Below are 18336 nucleotides of genomic sequence, written 5' to 3' on the forward strand. Positions count from 1 at the left end.
ACTCTCTGACCCCAGAGATAGAAGCTGACCGCAGTGGCGGCAGAACAGATGCTGAAAGGACAATACAAGGTAGGAATTTGCAGAAGGCTATAAATCTAGATCTTGCTATATGAGTTTTTCCTCAGCTTTAGCCTGCTATTCAAGCATGTAGCCTACCATCTGGGCCACATCAAAACAAGTTCAAACAAGGTCAAGTTCATCTTGCTTGTTTATATGAGTGAATTCATTTTGTGCTGATAGATTTTCTTTAAATTAACAGGTCATTTCTGTTTATACAATGCAATTAAAAAGGAATAATTAATTTTAAACAATGTATGATTTAATCTCAGACACAGTAAATGTGTTTTATTGAATGTTTAAAGCCCAATCTAATGCAGGAGTATTTATAAGTTCTATACCGCATAAATAAAAGAATAGATTAAGCAAATAGGTAGTTCTTAAAATTTCAAAGTGTCTAACTACTCATTTTTTGTGACAGAGTAAGGTATATGCAAAATGAACTAGTTGAATGTTAACAATAAATAAGATTGTTTAGTTCCTATGTGGATTTCCAAATATTCTATATGCCATTATATACATTTTAATAACACAAATCTGCTGAGCAAAATTATTTATAGAATACCGAAGGGAGTCATAGTAAACACTCAGAGGAGCTAAACATGTATACTGCCAAGACCACACTATTAGGAAAGAGCAGGATCAGAAGGTAGCATTTATAGTCAAACATGTATTCTAGAAAACAAACTCAGTCTAACAACATGAATACTAAACAGAAAAAGAGCATTTGTTTTCTACTCTAAATGGAGATGATTCTTCAAAGGGAAGTCTAAAATGATTAAGTGCTATAATCTTTCCCATTGCTTTTATTTTGCATTTTCAGGTCAATCACATTTAGGATTTGTACAACATTAATTGTGTTACTAAATCAGCTACAAAAATGTAATTCTTGGCACAGTGTAAAAAATGTACACTTTTTCATACTATCACATGTTCAGTAAGTAACAATCAGAAACTTGAAGAAACATTCTTGAGGAAATAATGTTATATTCTTTTGCCTGTATTTATTTTACTTCAAGCAATAACAATTAGTCTTTGAATACTAGGACTTGAACCATATGCTATTCTGATATGTTTCCTTGGATAGAAGATTGATGCAATTGTAGATGTAAAAAAAAAATCTCAATTTTTAGAGTATCATGGCTTTCAGAACAATTATTTATGTGAGTATATCATTAAAGACACAAGATTTCTATTTCATCTTATAAAAAGTACATACATATAGAACAAATTATGATGGTTAACAAAAATCCAGTACTCATTTTCAGGGAGGATAGCTCAATAAGATCAATTTGTATGTAGGAACCAAATTAAGCACTAATTCAGATAATGTTGAAATGATCTAATATACAATATATTTTTGTATATAAATCAGAAATTCATTGTTCATATTAAGTGATTAAGCAATGATTAAACTTTTTTTAAAATAACTCACATAATGTATATGCCATAAATTCATTGTCAGCGAGTTTTTGGTCATGAATAAAGCTGAAGTTATTTCTATTTTTGATTTGTAAAATTCAGATATATTCAAGTACACATCTTAATGTGCACAAAGTATTGATGTATGAGGTCAAAATATTGACCGTATTCACTCTCTATTACGATTTGTTTGTTCTGTTAGAAAAATAAAATCACAAGATGCCTTTCCTTTGCTATCCAGAAAGCTATCAGTTGAGTAGCACAGTAAACCTACCCATATAACCTTCATGATTATAAAAACAAAACATATGTATAATTATGCATAGTAATTTAAAGCCAACTATAAATTACTGTAAATTATTATTGTTTTTAATTGTAACATAAAATCATTCATTCATACAGCCTGCCAATGTTCATATTGCTCAAAGTGCAGTTTTTAGTAAAACACTTAACCCAAAATTTACAATTTTTTGTTTGTTAGTGCTTTTTCCCCAGAGTTGAATTAAAAAAAAAAAAACAACAAAAAAAAACTATAAATGAATCTAGCTGTTAAGTGACTTCAAAAGGTATTTCATTAGCAGTTGGATGTTTCCAGAACTTTAAAAATAGCAGAATAAAGAAATCTTTTGTTAACTTTAACTCCATTATATAAGTACATTTTGCCTTTTGAATTTTTTCTAAACTTAGACTAAATTAATACATTTGGAAGCTAACAAACTGAATAAAATTAACTGTGAAGAGAAGAAATCAAAAAAGAAGACTGAATTTAGTTAAATTCTGTCCTAAGCAGAAGAATGGGAAAAGCAAATAAGCAAGAACTAAAACTTGTTATTAATTTGTGAAATGGTCTATGTCACACACTTCGGTAGGCATGAGCACCTTCTGTTTCACAATTCAAGAAGGACAAAGACTCTGCCTCTTGCTTACTTGGTTTTCTCTTCCAGTGTCCCTATGCCCAGGTATTACAATACTCAGTATTCTTTCTTACTCCTAACCCAACCATAACTGAAATTATTCTCAATTCCAAAAGAAACTCAATTAAGAAAAAAGAAACAATAATTTTTATGCTTGTTATGTATTTTTAACATTTTAGCTATCAGTAAATGCCACACTTGGCCCAAGAGCCAGTCCCCTAGATGTTGGGCACCTAAATATTGCTCAAGTGCTAAGTCATTCCCCTCACATAAATAAGTACCTCAGGTAGAAAAAATATTGCTTCATTGACATTTTATGTCACCATTTTCATAAAACTAAAATGGGAAAGAGGAAATCAGAGGGAAAAAACTCTACGTTTTCTTGGTAAGTAAGGTAAATCAACTCATGGTACACGGGGATTAATTCTTTATTGCTTATTTTTCTAATAACTAACTCAAAATTCATGTATTTGGTGGAGATATTGTACATACAAACATACAAAAATTTAAAAAATATTTCAGAGTCTAAAGTATATGCCGGTGAATGCTTGCATGCCAGGAGTCTTAACAGATTTATATATCATGATTTGTGCTGGAATTTGAAAAACTTACCCTACTTTATGCTTTTTCTAGGATCCTTTGACTGTATAGACAGAATTTGCATAAACACTCATTGAAAGATTTTCACTAGGTATTAAGTATCCTTCAAACCCTCTTCTGCTCCTACACATATAAATGTACACACACACACACGCACACGCGCGCACACACACACACACACACACACACACACACAGAGTCTCTGTTGCCAAATCTATAACTTGATGGCTTTCTCCAATTAATTCCAGTCTTATTGCATTTTCTCTCCCTAGGCGATACCATCTACTTAAATTATTTGTTTAACACATATTTTAAAAATTTATAAAGATATCTCTCTGATTTCTGATTTACACATCTCTGAACCACTCCCAATAATATTTTTTTTTTATCTTACATAAACCTGAAAGTTCAGGGTACAAAACAGAAAATATTCTGCCCTCCTTCACAAACCTGTCTTCCTTTGGTGTTCCCTCATTATAGTACACTCACCGAGTCCAATCCTTAATATATGAAGGAAGAACTGAACCTGTTTTTCCCTACCTCACTCTCTCACCTTTTATACCCTATCATACTTCTTCTGCATTAATTCCTAACTCCTATTGTACTAGAATTTTTCTCAATGTTATTTTTCTGAAAACCTTATTTCCCCACCCACCAGGGACTTTCCATCTTCTTCCTTGCATTTACTTACCCATCCTTTGAAGTCTCAGCTTAAAAATTACTCTCTCCAGGAACATTTTTCATATTCCTTACCCTGCTTCTGGGATACCTACCTGTCCGTTAGGACTGGCTCTGCCTATTAAAAGTTCTTACCACACTTTTCATTTCCCCACAGGAAAATGCTTTGTGTTTGTAATTCTTTCTTCAGCATTTCCTTCTCTCAGAGATAGCTGGGGCTGAGTGTGAGACATTCTGTTTTGTTTATGATTGGTACACATGTCTGGTAGCATGCAGGATCCACAGTGATGCTTGATACGTATTCCTTAAAGGAATGAATTAGATACTGAGAAATTAAGACCTTTGTTAGATCTTGTGGATATGAAGATCCTTTTTGTTTGACATTTCTCAGACATTAGTTGGGAAGACTGATGGGAGAAAATAAAGGATGGATTCTGACTGTGAAAGTCAGAAATATAAATTCTGGAAGAATTAATATTAATTTTTGATAGCTCAATTAACAGTGCATGTTCATTCTTTGGGTACAATTCTAATGCATTTTATTGTTTGCACATTTGACAAAAGATTCAAATTCTATACTCATGTACATCCAAATTTCTATTTTAAATTCATATTTCACTTAATATCCCATGATCACATTTACTAAGTGATTTTTTCTTTTAATATACATTAATAACTCATGTTTCTTTTCTGATTATAATTGCAATAGTTTAAATCTTAACAATTTTCTACCATGTGCAAATTCTTCCATAAAATAGAAGAATCATGAATACTGCTATTCCATATATGTCTTTTATAAAATTTCTGAAAAATCCATGTTTACTTTCAAAATAGTAGCTTTTTGCTTTTTAAGTACAAACTTAGCCCTTTCAACCAAAAACTAACTTAAAATCAATGGAAATGTGAACCATAGTTTCCCTGACATCTTAGGCTATCTGCAAATTATGCTTGCAAAATTTTGACTTCACTTGAAAGTATCTCTCTTTCATTTACATCCAATGACCATAATCAAAACTATTTGGCTTTTTATTCTTTTTGACTGATCTCAGATCACAGAAAACCAAATATTCTTCCAATAAAAAGACATAAAAGACTTGTCTACACATTAACAAATTTTTTCCAATTTAATATCTTCTTTCTGTTTCCTATATATTTGAGGATATATGCTCAATTTCAAAATTATTCATTTATTCAACAAATATTTATTCAACATTGATGATATGCCAGACACACTTTTATTATGTTACTGCATTGGAAAAGAACTTTAAGATAAATTGAATGTCTTTATTGTACAAAGGAGGAAATTGAGGCCTAGACAGAGTGGATGACTAATTCTTAGCCACACCAAGAATTTATCAGAGTTAGAACTTTTGCTTTCCACATTACCTGTTTTCTTCCTGAATGCTTTCAGACTAGGATTATTAAATGACATCCTCTTTTCTCCTTAAAATATATTATTATTATTATATAATTCATAACTTATAGCTCCAAAACATACTGCATGTCATTCTTAAGAAACTTCTCTGATCAAGCTTTTTTATTGAATCAAATGTTCTGGCACTCAGTGAATTTTCTAGTAATACATTTTCCTTCATTTAGACTTTAGGAAATTACATATTAGGTGGAAATATTCACTGACTAAAATAGTGAGGTGGATTAGGAATTGATATTTATTAAGACTTTCCTCCTTTTCTATTTAATATTCTAATTTAAAGGCATGATTATCTTAGAGCCTAAATCTTAGAGTGTCTAATTAATTTTCTCACTGTCATCCTTCTAGTTAGTTGGATTTTTTTCACTTAAATCCAGATTTATTACCCCAAAGACTTTGTTCTTTCCACCATATTTTGCTTCTTGAACTTAGGTCTCTTATAGGATAATCACTTGCAGCCATATCAGCCATTTTGGATAATTATCACACTGCCTATTAATGACTTAAAAAGTTCACATGATTTATTTATAAAGAATGATTTACAGTTGAAAAAATGTTTCTTGGTTTTTACCTTTTTATGAGCCATTTTGTGTATACTATGTTTACAGACCCTTTAGACACACTGGGGAAAAACTCATCCTAAGCAAAGGAAATTTAAAAAGTGATGAAAAAATTATGAAATTAATCATATTTATCTAAAAAATTCATATTCATCCCTGTAATTTAGTATATAATTAACTTTATAATAAACTTAAAAGTCAACAAATCTAATTTCTATATAGTTTATGACACTTGGAGAGTGTCTTGGTTTCTTTTGAAGTACATGTTTGATTATAAGTTGTATTTCTGTCAGCTTTTATGCTGCTGTGACTAAATGACCTGATCAGCACAACAGTAGAGGAGGAAAATTTTATTTGAGGGCTCACAGTTTCAGAGATTCTAGTCCATAGAAGCTGGCTCCATTCCTCAGGGCTGGAGGTGAGGCAGAACATCATGGTGAAAGAATATGGCAGAGGAAAACAGCTCACAGGAAGCAAAGAGGGAGAGGGAAAGAGAAAGAGAGGGAAAGAGGGAGACAGGGAGAGGGGAGAGGGAAGAAGGAGAGATATCTCCACTTGCCAGGTACAAATATATGCCCCTCAGTTAATCCCATTAGGGATTAATTCATTGATTAGGTTAAGGATATAACCCAATCATTTCTCCTCTGAACCCTCTTACATTGTCTCACATGTGAGCTTTCAGGGGACGCCACATCTAAACCATAGCAAGTTGCTAAGTGACAGCCCAAGTCTCATACTTTAACAGTGTTGAATTGAACACTACTTAAACTTACCCCTTTTAAGATCTTTATAAATTTTTCTAATTTGATTGCCATACAATCATTTTATGCATATTTCCATTTCTAATACTTGAAAACTGACTTCGTGTGGAAATGGGGATTCTTTAGGCACCTCTACAGAACCTAGCAATTAAAAAATGCTAGGGTTCTGATCTAGATTCAAATCTCTGCTCCACTATGCCTCATCCTCCTTTAGCAATTTAGTAACGACTGAGAGTTGTGAAGATTAAATAAAATAATCCATGTAAAGCATAGAACATACTGGGCATACACTAGTACATACACAATTAAGTTTTAGCTATTAATATTAAATTTTATTATTATGAATTAATATATTTATTACAGGGCCTGGTGACTGTTAAACACTGAAGCTATTGTTAACTCTAATATGTAATTTACACTTCCTTTTTTGGAAAATTGGTCTTCATTTATTATACAGTGTTGAATTAATTCCATAATTAAGTGTTTGTGGAGATTTTAGAAGAATATTTTTTAGTTACCTAAAGTTTCCATATTTAAATATTTCTTTATTTAGATTAAAAGGGGAAATAAGGGAAGACTTTCTTAAAAACAAAACAAATAATAATATAAGGTTTAAAACTGAATTGTGGACTGATAGTACACCATATTGACTTTTGGTTTTTTACTTAGAAATAATCACCAAAGAGATTATTTAAAACTATTTTTCTTGACCTTAAAGTATAAATATTAGAATGATATTACTATGAACAAAACAAAACAATAATAAATTTCCTCCTAGTCTTTTGGCACTGGTTTCTGATGTTTGGCAGCATTTCAATGCAACTGATCAATTTAAGACAGCATTGATTAAGTTGAACAAAAGATGCTATTGATGTAGGTGGTAACCAATAAACAGGCTATTGTTCCATAGTTATCACAAGTCATTGTTGACTACTCATTTAACTGAAATCACACTTAATGTTAAATAATGTTTCAGAAGACACTCATGAATTTTAATACTTTATAAAATTTTAGAATAATATTTTCTCATAATTTCAATATAAACTTTTTTTTGTTTAAAAATATATAGAAAAGCAAATCTTGTTTTTGGATATAAGTGATATAAGTGGACATGCTTAAACTACAAATACTGAAGGCCCCTTGCGGTTTTTTGTTGGAAGTGGTTTCTTTGTAATGTAAACCAATTATGAAATTAATGAACAGTAAGTGTGGGGCTGCTAAAATAGTAAAACATAATTCATTATAACTATTACCATATAATATTATTTCAATGTATGATTTCCATAGAGCTAGTTTTCTAAGTTCCTAGTTCATTTTTTAAAAGCAAAGCATGATTGTGGTCATTTTGTCTGTGTTGAGTAGTGACATTTCATGAGGTTTTTGTAATGTTATTTCAATTCTTACTCCATTGTTCAAATCTAAGGCAGAGTAATGAAGGCAAATTGAATGTGCTTAGGTTGTAATTTATTTGATATCATTTTTCCTAGTAGGAATAATAAAATAGAGGATTGGCAATGAGAAGGTTTTGGGGATATAGAAATTACTTTAATCTGGGAATATTAGGAATAGTGGATTTGAATTGGAAATTTAGAGAGAGGAAAATGGACATTGTACAACTAAATTGCTTTTAAGTACTGAATCAGACCATTACTAATAAAAAATAGAATAACGTTTTATTAGCATGCCAAAACTGAAAAATTGAATTAAACTTGCTTGTTCATGAACGTATTTAAGATTTGGCTTGGATTTGTCTGAACACCTACTAAAATCAAATAAGAGTCATAAGTAGAAACTCAGAATGATGTTAGCTAAAGATCAATTCTAGATCCATTTTGATTTAATATCTTAATTAGTGATGTGGAAGAGTGGTTAAACAAGTATATCAATGCAATCCAAAAATGATCCTAATTTAGAAAATGTAACATACATCTGTGTGGACAGTGTGAATATGCAAAAGAAACTTAGGGAATTTAGAAATTAAGAGAATTACCTTCATAAGAAAGAAAATGTAGTTTTCAGATTTGTTTTTGAAGAATATTAAAAAGCTCAGTAAATATGATTGGTAATATATGTCGACTTCAAAATATTCATAGTCCCATAGTAACAATGACTAGCTGCAAGACTGAAGGATGTATCAGAGATCAAGTAAGTAGAAAATGAACCTGCCATTTTAATTTTATATATTTTATTAATGATACTTTCTATTATAATGAATACCAAACAACTTAGAAAGTTTTTTGTTCTGATCAATACTTTCTTAATTTTTAGAGAGCATATTATCTTTAGACTTAAGAAAAACTTATTTATTACAGGTTTTTGCTTGGAGTTTTTCACCTTTATTATAAAGGGGAAAATTGATGAGCATTTATCCAATTAACTTGCTCAATGAAAATTGTAACAGTAGAAAATATGTATAATGTCTACCAAGCCGAAGATGATTATATGTAGTTATGTAGATTAGAAGTATCTCTAGTTGTGCATATTCTCCAAGTCTGTTTTATCTTTTTTCGTATGCATTCTTAGACAGTAAAAGCAACTTAAGGGAAATTTTTTTAAAACAGAGTAACTTTTTGGGATGAAGTATAAAGACAACTTAATTTTTTTCTGAGAAATGTTATATTTAAAGAGTTATAAAACTTATCTGAAAATATTTAAATTACCAAAAAGGAACTCCCACATTTAAGTATGTTCATTAAAGTATAGGATTTCTATGACAAACATTTTAAAATGACACAATATACATGGTTATAGAAAGTATGTTACCAATTTCAATAGCATATATACATTTAGACATCCAAGACATGTAATACCCTTTGTTATAATTCTCCCTTAGAAAAAAAAATAAACCATCATCATTTACTCTATAAATATAAAAATGCTTATGGTGTATTATTCCACCTCCCATGGTTAGGGACAGAATGCAGACATGCCACAATAATGTTTTTTTATTTCTACTGTTCGAACCATATTAATGAGAACATCATTTTGGAGAACTAATTATTTCTATTTGTCTTGTGTCACACTTTCTAATTCCCCTATATTAGCACAGCCAAAGCAAATTAATTGCTTTTCCAGCAGTTGAACCTTGTCCAAGAATGAGCTCACATTCCCTTCCAGTTTCCCTGTTTGTGGGAGTGCATTGTGTCAAAAATTTTTCTTGATACTAAACATAGTCTTGAGAATACCTTTACAGATTTCTGTGTGCTCACTTGATGAAATTTATAAGTTTAAGTGACCCGCCAGGAAAGATAAAGTTCTTAGCTGCAAGATTATACATCAAAACAGTTAAAGTGAAATTAAAATTAAATGAATGAATCTCACTGAAGCAAAAAAAGCAGTAATTAATGGTTCCCTTAATTGTCTTCATAAAATATTTGCATGGGTCTAATTTGCATAATTTGCATGTATTAATTAATCTTTCAAAGGAATTTTGTGCTGAGAGAAGCCAAAAAATCTCTTTGTTTTATTTAAGATCTAATGAAATATTTATCTTCTTTAATGAACTTCTCATCTTCATTAAAATAAAAATTGCACAAGTTTGTATGTTTTAAATGCTTTTATAATTGAAGTATTCAAAAATTCTCTTTAGACTTACAACAGCTGAAAAACAAACACATTATTTAGCATTCAGTATCATTTTAGCAACAGAAACACTAAAAAAAAGAAAGCTCAATATCACTTTTTCAAAGGTGAAAAAGCATTTGATAGATGAATACAGTTATTTAATGTAAAAAGCCAATTTTTAAAGTACTGATATTTCTTCCAGTGGCATGGATAAGAAAAATCAGTATGTTAGTTGTTTGGGAAATAGTTCATTGGTTGAAAATATTTTAGCTGTTCAAAGAAATTAGTCCATAAAAATCCATTTGTTATTATTAACAACTACTAGATTGACTAGCAGTGTTTTCCTGGCAGAAACTGTACAGTTCCAACTTTATTCTAAATCTGTCTTTTGAAGAATTTCAGCAAGAGCTTCTCCTCTCACAAACTAAGAGATCACAGTGAAAACCAAGAGACGTGCCTTGGAAGGGATGAAATCCAAAATCTCAGCAAGTGCCAAATTGTATATATTCAAGGGAACAGAGGAATAATGTGAGGAAGAGAGCCTGGTAGTTAAAAAGCCATGAGGGAAGGGAAATGGTGATCTGTTAATAGGATTCATTCTTTCTGACACAGCTGTGTTTTAATACATTACAAAGAACATCAATTAACATTGATTTTCATGGCAAGCTCATTTTATATTTGAAGAAACTGAGGCACACAGACATAAATTACTTGAACTCAGTCAACTCAGGATCTCTGAGTTCTTTTGTTTCTATATACCTTGCTTCCTACATGACAGCGATGCTTTTATCTTGAGATAATATATGAAATGGCTATGACTAGCTAAATGGTAAACTAGATGATGAGGGTACCATAAATTTATAAGGATTAAGATTCAAAATGAAACTATATAGTTCTTTTCATGTAAAGATTTTAGGAATGTGATTAAGATAATTAAACTGACCTGGGTTTTTCTGTCAAAAGAACTCATCCGTAGTAAAAAGCCATTTAAATTAGATTGTTACCCACCCCCACAACCATCCTTAACTTGCATTTTTTCAAAGTTTCCTCTGAAGTAAAACAAAGTTTAGCCTTATCTAAAGTAAAGAAAAACAAGTCTACTAATTTGTAGAAATAGTCAATAATTCACTTATAAGATAAATGCCAATACAGATTTTCTTTAGCTTTTATATTATAATTTACATAAATAACTGATTTCAAAATGATTAAAATTAATATGATTTAATGCTAGGAAAGCAGTAGTAGACTGAAAGTGGCAGTATAGTGTCAGTTACCATTCATTCATTTTCTGGTCTTGACAACTTAGATTACTGCTGTTCTTAATTTTTTTTATCAAGATGGCAAAAGTACCTACATTTTTTTTTTCTGTGAGCACACACACACATGTATATACACACACACAGTGTGTCCATGGTCCATTTGTACATTTATACATGGATTCTGAATCCAAAATTCCTGGGTTCAAATTCCCATGCTGCTGTTTATTATTTCTATTATAGTGAGTATATAAATTAATGTTTAACTTTTTGGATTCTTAATCTGTAAATTTCATATAATGATAATAAGTATCATATAGATTTTTTAATGTAGATTAAATGAATTTGTATATGTAAAAATGGAATCAAGACTAGTAGAGGCCAAGTGCTGAATTATTTGCAATTTTTACAATTATGCACAAATTTAGTGTAATAGTACTTGCAATGATATTCATTTTTGGTAAAAATTAAACATATCTTAGATGATTTTTAAAAAGATTCTCCCAGGTCAAAGAGTATATATATTTTTTTCTGTATGACTCATGCTTTTTCTTTTAGGCATGATTTAAGCTGGAAAAGGATAATTACATTCACTAGATTTTCCAGAGTACTTAAAAAATTCATGAAAGGGTGTGAATTTTAGTATTTATGCAATTTAAACAGTAAAGCTTAAGGAGATTAATTTGCAGCCACATATTATGTAAGATTATTTATCTTCTTCAAAATTAAAGATGAATGTATTATTTTTGACTCAAATTAAAGATGGAAGTGTTAGAGCTTCTTAATTTTTTATTGTATTTTGGCGAATTTCTCTTTACATGATTTGTATTTTCATATAGTCTGGAGTAACTACAGACTCTTCTAATTCATATATAATCACACTCCTGAGATAGTAAATCTCCAAACATAGTTCCACTTAAGCTTACTAATTACACCTATAAAACGATGAATGATGGCTACAAATTATTGGATCTGACTCTCATTCTTTATTTATTTCTCCCTGGGAGAAAGAGTACTGGATGGGGAAATTTTAGACCATAAATTATTCCCATACAACTCAGGTGTGCCCTGTTTAACTTTATCCCATACTATGGTTTTACATTAATTTATGAAGTCTTATCAAGTCATTGTACCAGAATTAAGAACTGCTTATTTGTTTTTCATGGTAAAATCTTTCTTTGTATTAATAATTTCAGCATCTTATTTTAATGGCATGTATAGATTAATATATTTTTAGGCCTACTTGAGTCCAAGTCATAATTGTCTCTGACTTGCTTTAATAAATTTTTCCAGCAAAGTTTGATGAAATTTCACAACCTAGGCCTTCAGCCTAAAGGGTTGAAAAAGAGGAGAATTTTCACAAATGAGAAAATATTAAACATAAGCAAAGATGAACAGAAAGCAAAAACATATTCCTCTTCTATACCAACAGATGGCACTGGGTTCCAGCCAACTGTTGCCATGTGGGACCATAAGCCCAGTAGTGCTATATCCATTTTCTAGAGAAATTCAGAAATATACATTTTTATGTAAGATTACAGATTTTTATAAACAATGTGGAAGTTCAAATATGATGCAGGTTTATTTATGTTCTCTAGTAATATTAAGACAGATAAAAGACCTGTGAATCTCAAACAGCCTATAATATAACACAGTATGTCAACATACAAACCAAATTGAAAATATCCCTCAGTCACAAATAAAATGGGAGAAGCTCACAAATCTTTATCAGATGAATACAATGACTTCCCCTAAGTGCTTTGAATTCAGGCATACTTTGGAGATAATATATGGAAGACTGTTTGCCCAAGTTTTCCTTTAAATTATGCAATTCAGTTTAATCCTATTGTATTAGGCATTTAAGTGATACAAATATTGCAAAGAATAAAACACGTCCAATATTTTGTACATTCAAATTGTTATTCTTAAGTTGTTAGGATAAAGAACTTTAGAGAAGTTGCAGAATACTTTGAAGAGTCAATTTATCATGTACTATAGCTCATAGGCTTGTACTTCCCTAAGAATTCAGTATTAATCCTGAATGTTTCCTGTCAAATAAAAATATGAATCAAAAGTCTCAATGAATGGAAAGAGTGAAGTAAATGTGATAGGTAAAAGGAAAAAAGAAGAGTTCATGGGATAGTTGTCATGTTTGTAGTCTATCTTTTGGAACATATCTCTTATAGCACTTTTCTGGATGCAATTCCCTTGAGGTATGTCATACTTATACTTACTTTGGAAGGGTTACCAGTAGTAGAGTTAATAGGTGACTATAATACATTTTTTCTCTGAATAATCACATTAAATGTATACATTTTATTGTAGTATTAAAATGAAAATTTAAAATATGGGTAAAATTTAACCAGTGGCATATTGTTCCTTTTAACAAATGAAAGCCAGTGGCTCCATTGCACTGAAATAATTTGGATTGAAACTAGGCAGAAACTTCCTCACTGGCCCTCAAAAAGACACCCATACAAAATCTAGATTAAGCCTGTTGTATTGATTATCAACATCAACTGGCCATTTATCCAGAGGAAGTATAAAAGCACCAAGAAAATAAGCTGTCATGTTAAACAGCATAGCAAATCTCATTTTATTAAGAAAACTGGGAATAGTGTTTAAATTCTACAGCCTCTCATATCTTAATTTCACATCCTTCATAAGACTCTCAACTCTCTAATTCCAGAAGCACTGATAACATTTCTGTGAAAATGTTATGAAAATTAATGCTTGAGTGATTATAAATTAACATAGAAAAATTTGGTGAATTTTTTAAGTTGTTTTTTTTACTTAAGTTTTAGTATAAATAGATTTTTTTTTGATAAATCCATAAAATTGCTTTCCTAAATGTGCACAAATAGATTTGTGAGTAAGTGCCCATTTGGATCTTAAAGTCAATTCTCGGTTGCCTTGTTTTGAATAGTATTTCAATGTGTGATTCAATTCCTTTGTCAAAAATTAGAAAATAACCATTTGTTTAAACCCAACAACTCTTAGAACTCAGTAGTCTCCTTTTTATGCTATATGTATAAAACAAAGTAAATGTGAAAACCTTTCCAATTACTTTCTTAATGTTAAAAATTTATGGTCAACAAAAAGGTGAAATTGTATTTCATTATTCTGAAACTACAGATTTTTATATTTTAATAGTTGCAGTGCTTTAACCTGACATTTCATGGAAAAAGTATGCATGAAATTTTAGCCATATTTAATTTTACTAATGATTGTTTAGATTTCTGAAAGACTTTTTAGTCAGCTTTTTCACTGCTGTAACTAGTAGACCTGACAAGAACAATCTGAGAGGAGGAATAGTTTATTTGGGGGCTCACAGTTTCAGAGGTCTCAGTCCATTGCTAGTCAGTTTCATTCCTTGGGGCTGGAGATGAAGCAGAACATCATGGGGGAAGAGTGTGGTGGAAGCGGCTCACATGATGATTAGGAAGCAGAGAGAGTGAGTGACTCCACTCACCAGATACAAATATATATCCCAAAGGCACATCCCCGCCAAAGACCCACCTCCTTCAACCACACCCTGCTAATCTTTAATTACCAGTTAATCCCAACAGGGATTAATTCACTGGTTGGGTTAATCCAATTCATAACCCATTCAATTCTCCTTTAAACCTTCTTGAATTGATTCATACATGAGCTTTTGAGGGACACCTTACATCCAAAACAACAGACTTGAAAATAATCAATATTATTTTTCATTATTGGCAGAATTCATTGTTTCTGGATGAAATGACTTTACAATGTCACAAACATATAAATACCAGAATTTCTTTTTCTGTTCTTAATTTTAATTTTTATTGTAAATTGGCAATTTGTAATTATGTACACAATGGTGTATAATGTGATACTGTGATTTATTAACATGAAATAATTAAATCAAGCTACTTAACATGTTCATAACCTCAAATACTTTGCATTGTTTTGTAGTGAGAACATTTGAAATTGGCTCTTAAGCAACTGAAATTTAAAATACCCTATTGTTAAATATTTTCATCAGTGTGTGTTATAGAGCTAAAAGAACCTCATATATGGCTCTTGCCTAAGATTTTGTACTCTTTGAACACCATTTCCCCTGCCCCTCATCCTCTGGCCTCTATAACCACCATTTTGCTCTCTACTTCTTGAGTTCAATTATTTTACATTCACATAAGTGAGAACATGCAATGTTTGTCTTTCCATGCCTGACTTACCTTACTTGGCCTAATGTTCCTTAGTTCTTTCCATGGTGTCTAGTTTTCTTGTTTTTTTTTTTTGTTTTTTTTTTTGTTTGTTTGTTTTGCTGTTTACTTCCATTGCCAAAAGTCATAAATGGTGAAATCTCCTTCTTTTATTAGAGTCTGAATAGTGTTTCATTGTGTATACTGTATTTTTTATCCATTTATTTCCTGATAGATATTTAGGTTGATTCCATACCTTGGCTATTGTGAATAATACTGCAATGAATGTGGGAATATAGATATCTCTTTGATAAACTAATTTCAAGTCTTTTGGGTGTGATTACCTAATCATGTAGTAATTCAATTTTTAGTTTTGAAGAACCTCTGTGTAGTTTTTTATAACGGCTGTACTAACTGAAATTCTCACAAACAGCATACAAGGGTTCCCTTTTCTACATATCCTCAACAACATCTATGTCTTTTTGATAAAAGCCATTCTGACTAGTGTGCGATGATATATCTCACTGTGATATTACATTGTATTTTCCTAAAGATAAAATATGTTGAGCATTTTTTCAAATTTGCTTGTATGCCTTTTTTTGAGAAATGTCAATTTAGGTCTCTTGCCCATTATGTAATTGGGTTTTGGTTGTTTTTCTTGCTTGATGTCCTAATATATTTTTGATATTAGTGGATTTATGACTTACATTTTCTACTAACCTGTACATCATTTCTGCATGTTATTGTTTCCCTTGTAGTGCAGAACTTTTTGGTTTAATATAACCCCACTTGTGTAGTTTTTTTTTTTTTTTTCCACTTTGCTGTTTGCTTCTGTTGCCAAAAGTCATTACCCATACCAGTATCATGTAGTTTTCCCCTTTTTTTTCCCTATTAGTTTTATAATTACTGGTCTATTGTTTAAATCTTTAATCCATTGTAAGTTGATTTTTAAATTCAATGTGAAATAAGGGTCAAATTTTATTCTTTGGCATGTGGAAATATAGTTTTCCCCAACATGATTTATTGAAGACTGCCCTATCCCCTTGCACATTCTTGAAAACTTTGTTGAAAATCAGTTTTTTGTACAAGTATGAATTCATTTCTAGTATGTCTATTTTGTTCCATTTGTTGATGTGTCTATGTTTTTCTTCTTGCCAGTATTGTGCTGTGTTAATTACTGTATCTATGTAGTAGTTTGAAATCAGGTAGTGTAATGTTCCAATTTTGTTGTTTTTTCTCATGATTGCCTTGGCTATTCAGTATTTTTTTTATTAATCCACATGAATTTTAGAATTTAATATTAAATTTTAGTTTTTATTTATTCTATACTGTGGTTGCCTTTCTTCCTTGTATCCCACTATCTAACGACCTATATTTTCATTTGGGTCAGATAATAAATACAAAGTGTAATCATATCTCAAAAATAAAGTTCCAGAAGTTCCAAAATCATTGTTATTAAAAAACTTTAGAATTACTATTTTCATTTCATCTAAATATTATACATCTGTGTCTCTTCTTGAAACCCCTGTAAATAGTATAACACTCTATAATCTTTACTGCAGTGTGAAGTGGGAAAAAAGACATAGGTGAACATGATCCTTCAAGTGACTTCCAAGCAGTTTTCAATTAACTACTCTGAGAATCATCTTATGAACAGTTTAGGAGAACAGACTTTTTAAAATGATTCTCTAAAACATGAGCATCAATTTTTTTCACATACATGTGCTCTTGAATTTTCAAAGTCCTCATTTAGCAATTTAGACACTACAAAAGTTCAACAGAGAAGTAAATTAATATCCCATGGAATGAATTTTGGGAAATTATTATAACTAATTCCTGGAAAGTCTATATGTTATAGTTAATTCATTTTACCAAATACTTGTACACCTAAGTTCTAGAGCCAAGAAAACTACAAAACATGATGTCTTTTCTAAATAATTCAAAATATACTAACATACAAAAAAACATTTCTAATAAAATATGTATTTAGTAAATTTCTATTGATGCAGCTATAGATATTAAGGTAATTGTAGGAGGTATAGAAGCTGCAAGTGAAGCTTTATATAAAAGCATGAAGGGTTTATGCATTTGATTTTCCTGTATGAAACAGGAAGAATTTTAACAAATCAAAATATGAGTCTATATACTACTATTCTATATAAAACATTGTATGTACTCATGTTTTAAAATTTTTCTGTAGAATTTATTTTCACTTCTATAGCTATAAGAACTCACTTACACACTACTGACAGTATGAATCTGAAGCCTAAAGTTAACTTACTAGAGAAATCCAAAATTTAGATATCTTGATTTTTTTCCCCAGGAAGATGTAAAAGCTCTATTTTTCTCTTTTAATAAAGTAACCATTTTGAGTCAATGCTTCTGAAATGTAAACAAAGTACTTTCAGAGCAAAAACAAAACAATTCATTCTGGTTAGGTAATTGGTAAAGACTCAAGTCAAGATCTGTATGTCTGGATCTTCTGAGAAGCCATGCTATCAATATATTTTATATAACTTTGGCAAACAAGAGAACTGAGAATCATGAATTCTTGTGAGAATGGCATTAAATAATATTTATTAAAATAAAAACCTGGGCCCCCGTCTTTGTTAAATCTGAATCAATATACTAAATCTTAAGTAATATACACATTACATAAGAAGTATTCATATGGAGTGAAAATAAAGATGAAGAATGTTATTAATTCAGAAACAAGGTTATAAGGATTCAAGTTTTGGTGTGATGCAGAGTTGATTGGGAAGGTACATTTGAAATACAGGGGAGTAAATCCAGTTGAAAATGGAAAATGGTAATTTGATAATTTCAAGTTGGTAATCTGTGAAAGAGATACAGGCTATAATAGATAATGAGTTTGTGTTTACTGATATTGGATGCATTTAGATAAGATTGTCAACACCTG

General features: G+C 30.6%; 1 protein-coding gene across 3 annotated transcripts in view; it reads left to right on the top strand.

Moving 5' to 3' along the window:
* Positions 1-18336, top strand: part of DACH1 (dachshund family transcription factor 1) — a 394019-nt gene that overhangs the window by 358475 nt on the left and 17208 nt on the right. For 2 of the 3 annotated variants that reach the window (XM_079138922.1, XM_079138924.1), the window contains one exon: positions 1-69. In XM_079138922.1, coding sequence (XP_078995048.1) covers positions 1-69 — 69 coding nt within the window. The other variant, XM_079138923.1, reaches the window with a different exon arrangement.

Source organism: Sciurus vulgaris, assembly GCF_902686455.1.
Source record: "Sciurus vulgaris genome assembly, chromosome: 4".
NCBI classification, from domain to species: Eukaryota; Metazoa; Chordata; class Mammalia; order Rodentia; family Sciuridae; genus Sciurus; species Sciurus vulgaris.